This window comes from Atractosteus spatula, chromosome 7 (genome assembly GCF_055471065.1).
Source record: "Atractosteus spatula isolate fAtrSpa1 chromosome 7, fAtrSpa1.hap1, whole genome shotgun sequence".
NCBI lineage: Eukaryota > Metazoa > Chordata > Actinopteri > Semionotiformes > Lepisosteidae > Atractosteus > Atractosteus spatula.
In genome coordinates, this window is record NC_142712.1 from 29,395,276 (window position 1) to 29,404,177 (window position 8,902).

The 8,902-nt window shown below is 53.9% G+C and overlaps 1 protein-coding gene across 1 annotated transcript; it reads left to right on the forward strand.

The window, feature by feature from the left end:
• The first annotated feature begins 777 nt into the window (after positions 1-777).
• On the forward strand, positions 778-4,285 carry LOC148830775 (uncharacterized). Its single transcript, XM_088919976.1, has 6 exons — positions 778-1,690; positions 1,940-2,007; positions 2,564-2,677; positions 3,384-3,476; positions 3,752-3,826; positions 4,220-4,285. Exons 1-6 carry the CDS (start codon positions 778-780, stop codon positions 4,283-4,285), a joined length of 1,329 nt encoding a protein of 442 aa, XP_088776102.1.
• Positions 4,286-8,902: the final 4,617 nt, after the last annotated feature.

Sequence of the window (8,902 nt, forward strand, 5' to 3'; positions counted from 1 at the left end):
CCCGGGCTGGAAGGCAGGCCCCCTGCAGCGCAGGTCGTAGTACCGCTTCTGCCAGACCCCTGCTTGTATCAGGTGGGTCCGTGCAAAGCTGTGCACCCGCTGCATCCGCTGCCGCAGGTCCCACTCGTAGTCCGGTCCAGCCGGCGGTGCCGACCCGTCTCCGGGCGGCGGGCCGAAGACCAGGTCCACCGCTGTTCGCATTTCCCGGCCCAGCATGAGCGAGGCCGGGGTGCACCCGGTGGATTCCTGGACCGCGGTCCTGTACGCCCAGAGTGCAAGGGGGAGGTGGCGGTCCCAGTCCCGTTGGTGCCGGGACACCAGGGTGGCCAGCTGGGTGGCGAGCGTCCGATTAAACCGCTCCACCAACCCGTCGCTCTGGGGATGCAGCGGTGTGGTCCGCGTCTTAGTGATCCCCAGGCGCTGGCACACTCTGGCGAAGACCTGGGACTCGAAGTTACGCCCCTGGTCACTGTGTAACTCCTCCGGCACCCCCAGCCTGGCAAACATCCCCTCCAGCAGTGCATCGGCCACCGTGGGGAGGGCGTAGGCCTCCGGCCACTTCGTAAAATAATCCATGGCCACCAAGACGTAGCGGTTCCCGGCCTCGGTGCGCGGAAACGGGCCCAAAACGTCCACCCCCACCTGCTCCATAGGAGCCCCCACCTGGTGTTGTTGGAGGGGGGCCCGGGAGCGCTCGGGGGGACCCTTCTGCGCCACGCACACCGCACACGTTCGGCAGTACCGCTCCACGTCCCGGTGGCAAAGACCCCAATAAAAATGGCCTCGGAGACGCTGCAGGGTTTTTTTACCGCCGAAGTGCCCCACGCCCGGCTGGCCGTGCACCGCTCGGAGCACCGCCCCGCGGAGCGACCGAGGCACCACCAGCTGCCACCGTACCTCGCCACTGGAGGGTACCCGCCACCCCCGGCGCAGCACCCCGTCCTTTACCTCCAAGGCCTCCCACAGGGCGCAGAGGGCCTTGACGGACTTTGGGTGCGGGGCGAGCTCCTCTCGCGTAGGCCGCACTCTTGCTGCCCTCCAGCGGAGCACCGGCCCCACGTCAGGATCAGCTGCCTGACGCTGCGCCAGGTCTGGCAGGCTCACCCCCAGCGGCCCCTCCCGGGCCGTGGCCGCGGTGCTCACCCCCGCCACGGTGCGGACAGCCTCCTCACGCAGCTCCCGCCGGGCGCAGTGGTGGCAGTCCGCGGCCTAGCAGGGGCGCCGCGAGAGAGCATCAGCATTGAGATGGCGAGACCCCGCACGGTGCACGACAGTGAAGTCGTACTCCTGCAGGATCTCTATCCATCGCGCCATCTGCCCCTCCGGCTCCTTAAAGTGGAGCAGCCAGGTGAGGGACGCATGGTCGGTCCTCAGCCGGAACCGGGTCCTGAACAGGTACGGCCTGAAGTGGTGGACCGCCGCCATCACCGCCAGCAGCTCGCGACGGGTCACGCAGTAGTTCCGCTCAGGCCTAGTCAAAGCCCGACTATAGTATGCCACTACGCGCTCCCCATCCGGCCCCTCCTGCGCCAACACCGCGCCCACCCCCGAGTCACTCGCGTCGGTATCAAGAACATACGGCAACCGCGGGTCGGGGTAGGCCAGCACGGGGGCCCCCACCAGAGCTTCACGCAACCGGCTGAAGGCAGTCTCACAGCCAGAGTCCCAGTCAAAACGGCGGCCCTTGTCGGTGAGGCGGTGCAGCGGGGCAGCGATGCTGGCAAAGTCCCGGACGAACCTCCGGTCGTACGAGGCCAACCCCAGAAAGCTGCGCAGCTCCGCGACGGTGCGTGGAGTCGGCCAGCCCCTCACTGCGGCGACCTTACCTGGGTCCGTAGCCACCCCTCGCGGTCCAACAACATGTCCCAGGAAGGTCACCTCCCGCCACAGGAGCTCGCACTTGCGGGGGTTGAGCCTCAGGCCAGCACGGCGGATGCAGGCCAGCACCGCCTGGAGGTTTGTCAAGGCCTGGTCAAAGCCCTGGGCATGAACCAGCAGATCGTCCAGGTACAGCACACACTGGTTCCGCGGGACAGATGCCAGCACCCTCTCCATCAGCCTCTCGAACGTCGCCGGGGCATTGCACAGGCCAAAAAGCATGACAGTAAACTGCCAGAGGCCCTGGCCGATAGAAAAGGCCGTCTTCGGGCGAGCATCGGGAGCAAGCGGTACCTGCCAGTAGCCGCAGCGGAGGTCCAGGGAGCTGAACCAGGTCGACCCGTTGATGTAGTCTAGGGCGTAATCTATCCTCGGCAGGGTGTAGGAATCTTTCCGGGTGACCTCGTTCAGCTTGCGGTAGTTGACACAGAACCTCCACGAGCCGTCTTTTTTTTTTGACCAGTACAGCTGGCGCCGACCACGGGCTCGCGGAGGGCTCAATCACCCCCGCTGCGGCCATCTCCCGGATCTTTTCCTCGGCGGCGGTCCGCTTGGCATGAATCATGCGTCCCGGTGGGATGCGGATGGGCCAAGTGTCGCCGGTGTTGATCTCATGTTGGACCAGGGCAGTGCGGGTGCAGTCCTCATCTCTCGCCGTAAAGAGATCCTCGTTCTGGGCGAGTAGCTCCTGGAGCCGCTGCCGCTGGTCCTGATCGAGGCCCTCGCAGCTCCGCTGGTAGAGATCCTCAACGGCGCGCCTCGCTTCCACGCAACGCTCGGCCCCCGCCGCCGCCGCCTTGTCTGGCCCCCCGGCTGACTCGGGAGCAGGATCCGGCACGCTCGCTCCCCGGCTCACAGGCCTGGTCTGCCCCGGCAACTGCCGCCGCCGCCACTGCCTCTTTTTCTCCCGGCTCCGGCAAGCCCGCGTCCCTCGGCCTCCGCCGGGCCTGCCCTCCACCAGTTGAAGTCGCTCCCCCTGCCACACCAACTCCTGCCGGCTCAAGTCCAAACTGGCCTCCACTCGCTGCAGTACGTCCAGCCCCAGAATACAGTCCTCCTGGATGGGTGCGAGGTAGCAGGGGTGGCGCACCGTCGCTGCACCTAGACGGAAGGCAAGCACCTGTTTCCCCCGGACTGCAGCGAGCTGTCCCGTCACGGTCCTTAGCCGCAGGCTGGAGGCCTCCCATCCTGGGGGGTTGGTGCCCTCGGTGTCGGGGAGGACGCCCGGCCGGAGTAGGGTTACCGATGAACCGGTGTCGAGTAGGGCCAGGCAGGGTTGGTCCTCGATTTTGCAGTGGAGGTACAGGCCCCGGCTACAGCCGACTCGCCCCACGGTGGCGTGAGGGGCGCCGGTCTTAACAGCGCTCTCCGGAGCGGGGGTTGAGGTGTTCGAGGGGCGGCTTTCCCCACGCTGAGCCGTCCCGTTCCCGTTTCCCGACGCCGATCGAGGAGTGCGAGGTTCGGGTGCCCGGCAGAACCGGGCTCGGTGTCCCCTCTTCCCGCAGCGGTTGCAAATCAGCGTGCGGGGCTGTTCCGCGGGGGTCGCTGCCCGGGCTGGCTCCTCTTCCCCCTCGCTGGATCCCTCCGTCGCCGTCTCGGTCAGCCGGCAGGGCGCACTGCGTCTGCTGGCGCTTCCAGCCACCCCGAACACGGCCTCAGCCCGTGTAGCAAGGGCCAAGGCCTGCTCCAGCGATGTTGGCGCGGCCAGCTGCACGTGGCGCCGCAGCTCCTCGGGTGAGAGGGCCTTGAGAAAAGCCTGGAGAGCCATCTCCCGCTGCGCCTCCCGGGTGAAGGTTGGGTATCCTCGGCGGGCGAGGAACGCGACATCAGCGGCAACCGGGCCCAGTCGCTCTCCTGGTTGGCGCCGCCGCAGGGCCAGCCTCTCCCGCATCAAGTCCGGCGCCTCCTCCACACCGAAGCGCAGCTGGAGAGACGCTGCCAGCGCTGTGTATTCGCCTCTGTCCTCCTCCGGGACGTCCAGGAGCGCCTGGCAGGCCGCTCCTTCCAGCGCCGCCGCCAGGTGGCCGACCATCTCCGCCCGGCTCCAGCCATTCGTCCGGGCCGCGAGCTGGAACTGCGCCTCGTAGATTTCCCACGGCGCTTCCCCATTGTAGCGACCTGGTCTCACCCGCGCCGATGGGTGTGGGAATCGCTGATCGGCTCCGGCAGGGAGAGTATCCTCTATCTGGGGTGCTCGCTGACCAGGAGTAGCGGCCGGTCGCCCCAGTTCTACCGGCGGGACCACTATTGAATAGCCCTGGTAAGGGCTGTGGCCACCTGTCGCACCCAGGAGTTGCTCAGGCTCCCTATGTGCGCTGCCGATGGGTTCTGTTTCTTCCAGCGTCAGCCGGCGCTTAACAGAATCGGGTACTGTCTGCCACGAGTTGTCCATTCTGCCCGCTTCTGACACCAATGTAGCGTTTGTAGGTTCTTTTCAGAACAAGGACGAGTGGAGACGCAATTAACAAACAAGCATTAGCTTTATTCGTTTTCCCACCACACAAAACCAAACACAGGATCTACGCACACATGAGGAGACTGACGGAACACGTACACATATTTAGGGTGGTAATTACCTAACAACACACTACACTTTTACAGGACTACACAGGGCACTAGAATTACCAGGACATTATTTACACAGGTACGGTCAGCCGCTGGTCATCGTGCTGACCCTCAGACTCTCCCCGGCTACCACTACCAGCATGCCCAGTGGTACTACGAGCGCCTAGGGGCGCTTCCTCCTCACCACCAGGCGAGGGCGTTACAATATAAAGAATGATATACGATATATAAAAGTAATAGATTATATAATATCATATATTATTAACACCATACCCACCATCTATGTACATTCACATGACCACACACATCAGATCAATATCAAATCAATCACAATGATTAGAATGCGCGCAGAAATCGCCCCTTTCTCTCCCCATCTTTCAGCACATTATACGTCCTCTCCGCGATACAAGCCGATATCCGTTATCTTACTCTACAATGCACCTTTTCCCGTGTTGTACGTTAACATTTGGTTAATAAAATCGACACACCCAAAATATTAAATAAGAAAGAAAACAATTATAACACAACGGCTGACAAAGCCTCTAGATCAGAAACCCGTTGGCGTCACACGCGCTGAATGTCTCTCTCTCTCCTGCTCAACAAAACACAACATGTGGGTCAACACCGTGTGAGGCATTAAACACCACCTTCCTGCATCACCGCGATTCATCTGGCACACAACTGTACTATTTACAGAAATAATATATATAATGTCGCCACACGAATCTGTAATAAAAATAAAATAAAAAATGCCGCTGGCACGCTCACCTGCAGGAGCACGTGTCGCCCCACACTCGCTCCACTCCGGCACGTGGTCATCTCGCCACAGGCCCTCAGACCAGACACCCCGACTCTCCCCTCCAGCAAGAGACCATCAGGGCAGCACAGCGCGCCACTACATCACACCGCACTCGTCAGCAGCTCAAACAGAAAATAAACGGATTCAAGTCAAGTGGCAGGAGCTCGCTGAAGAGAGACAGTGATGGCGTCTCACCCGCCTGGCGGCCACAGCGCGTCTGAGGGCTCCCCAGAGAAACGAGCCGCCTGTGACCCCAGGGGCACCTTCACTGGCGCCCCGCCACCAACACACCCCAAGGGCTGTCGCACAGCCACCTCCATACAGAAAAACGGAACTAATTTGGGGGAAGTTCACAAAAATAAAATAATAAAATAAAAGATGACATCATATAACCACGGCTCAACACAGCTGGCTACACGTGTAAGAACGTGCAGTACTTGAAGTGCGGCTCTCAGCAGAAATATAATAATGATAATAAAGAACTTTATTTATAGAGCACCTTTCATACAAATAGCAGCGCAAAGTGCTTTACAAACCAAGCGTAAAAATAAAATATTAAAATTAAGAGATAGACTTTCAGTTGTAAAGGAAAACACACCAATACAGCAAAGCAACAGAAAAGTCAATTAAATAAATAAATACAAATGAGGAAACTCGTAATAAAATAAGAAAAATAAAAGAGAACTAATCAGCCTCTTAGTCCGGATCGTGGTCACCGACGACCACGCCGGTCTCCCCTTTTCCGGAAAAACCTGCCTCAAAAGTACCATCTCACTTCATTATTTTATATCACCAAAACCACAAAACCTTTACACAAAACCTTTTATTAATCAAAAAGTGTCAAAATTGTTTTTCACAAAACCACTTTTAGAAATTGCATGAGAAGGTCCATAAGGCCACACATGTGCTCTCCTCAGCGCGGTCACGCACGTCCGCGGTGGAAATCAAGATCTACCTTTGATTCCTTCGTCATTTCTCATCGTTTTTTACCTACAAAACCATGTTATCAATCGAAAAGGGACAACCGGAGCTTTAAAAAAAACCCAAGACGATCGATCACAAAGTCACTTTTTATCTGATGATGCACTTCCAAACTTCCAATATACATTGATAATGCAATCAAAACCAGCAAAAAATATATATACCCCATGTTTTTACCTTATTCTGAAGCATAACATATATCCACAGCAGCTCAGACCTGGAGGCTATTGAACGTCATTGACTTTGTACTAAATGTCTAAAACAAGAGCGCCAAAAACAAGGCGATTGTTAAAAAGCGCTGTCATTCATTGTATTTTTAGCCATTCAGAGCCCTTAGGGGGTAAGACTTCCTCTAGAAATCCTCCAGATTTTTATCCAAGCTAGCAGTCACCTAGAACAAGGTTTTCAAATCATTCCCAGGCCTTTGACATATAGTTGAAAAATCTGACCTCTGAAGGCCACAAAAACATTTTCGCCTGCTTTTTTTTTTGGGGGGGGGGGTTCATATGTTCGTCTGCTGAGTAGACACATTAAGAAATATAAGACATTTGACTGTGCGCACTCAAAGCCAAGGGGGTTAGCTTCAATTTAAGACCTGAATCAGGCTCCTGCTATGTTCTGCTGCAGCGATATAACAAATTGTTTAAGGGGAGGAAATTCCAGGCAGACATTGGCTAAATGTGTCACTGGGAGTAAGAGGCTAAAAAAAGAAACATAAATAGAAAGAACAAAGAACCACTTTAACTTAAAGCTAAATTAAAAAAATATTGTAACGCATACGGCCATCAGGGTGTGTAAGAGCCGGCTTACCAGAGCGGTGACGTCGCCGCCCTTCCCTGTGATAGCAGGACTACAGCTACTGTATACTTTATACTACAGTATAAAAAGTGGTAGTTTTAAGCTTTTCTGTGAATATAATATGGAATTGCGTATCTAAAGAAATTAATAACAATATAATTATATTCATATACTGCAACACAATAGTACACACTGTACAATGTCTCTTGACACAGTATGTGTAGGGCTGTTTCACCTCTCCTCATGTGACCTTGCGAGTGGTGCTGTGGTCTAAATGCCTCACTTGTAAGTGAGAGGTTTGCTGTTCAAATCCAGCCAGTGCCATTACTTCTCTTTTAACAAACATTTCTTTGAAAAAATAAAATAGCAATATTATGGACAATTAATTGAATTTTTATATTTCTAAATATCACAACATGTTCGAATCTAAGTCATTTTTTAATAACAATGAATAGTCACCACGCATGCTTACACAGCTCCCTGGGTAAACTATCACAAAGCCTTAGAGAACTTAACATTTTTATTATCAACAAACTGTAAATACGACATTTACATTGGCGTTATTAATATTTCGCTTGAGTGTATGGAGGACTGTCAGCTGTCACTGAGAGCAGACCCCCCCTCTTAGGCTGCGCAAACGATTTTTTAAATTTCTATAAAGAAATGGCGGCTGTATGCGTTACAATATCAACATTTACTGTCAAACTTTAAATCAACAATTGATTTAAAGACAATCTGTCAAAGTGCAATGGAATACAATATTGTTGTTGTTATTGTTGTTTTTATCCCATAAAGCGCTTTGAGAAGCCACCTTTAAAGATGCTATATAAAGGTGCTGATTCCTATGGAATGTGTTTTCTTTCTTCTTTTTTTCGGTATGGAATAAACCTATTACTTGATTCTTATGGTTTGTGTGAGAAGGCAGGGTATCAGCTTGTTCCCCCCTCCTGCTCCTCTCTGTGTACAGTAGAGCCTCCATTCCCGACTGGTGGAGCTCATATAGCAGTGCCTAGAGAGAATCCAGGGTATCAGCTTCAACCCCACGGCTGGGCAGCGTGTTCCCCCCTCCCGCTCCTCTCTGTGTACAGTAGAGCCTCCTGTCCTGACTGGTGAAGCTCATTCAGCTGTGTCTGGAGAGGGAGAGGGAGAGGGAGAGGGGTGCGGAACCAGGGAACTATTTACATGGAAAACGGGCGATCTCCCCAGCCTGTACGCCCCTTTCACTGTGTGGCAGCTGCAATAGTCAGCGGCCTTCCTAAACCCCGCCCTGACCACTCCTGTCCTGCCCCTCACCGCGCACCCCAGCCGGGCGCTCTTCAGCCGCCCCCCCGGGGCGAATGCGCTACAATACTAAAAATAAGATACAATCTACAGACATTCACAACATAGACATATCTTAAAACATTTACATATATTGTTAAATTATTACTTTAAATATATACTTTAAGTTACCGAAACAGCCAGTTAATAAAATCGTTGCAATTTTGTTCTCGTTTGGAGGTGGGGATATTCTGACAACAACTGATTTAAAGACAATCTGTCAAAGTGCATTGAAATACAATATTACGCTGGGTAAACGTTCCGAGGTCAAATTCTTCCGCGACGGGGGTACCTGTAAAGGTCTGAGCCGGAACACATTATTATATCTCATTTTTTATTTCTTTTTTAAAAAAATTAAAAATCGTTTGCCCAGCATAACAGTATTGTTATTGTTGTTTTTACCTGTACAGCGCATTGAGAAGCCACCTTTAAAGGTGCTATATAAAATAAAGTTTATTATTAATTTGCTGGACAGAGAGGTGAACATTATTATGCAGAAGACAAAGATAACGATTTATGTTGCCTTGGCAGATTGTGAATCAATAAAGACATTTAATTAAA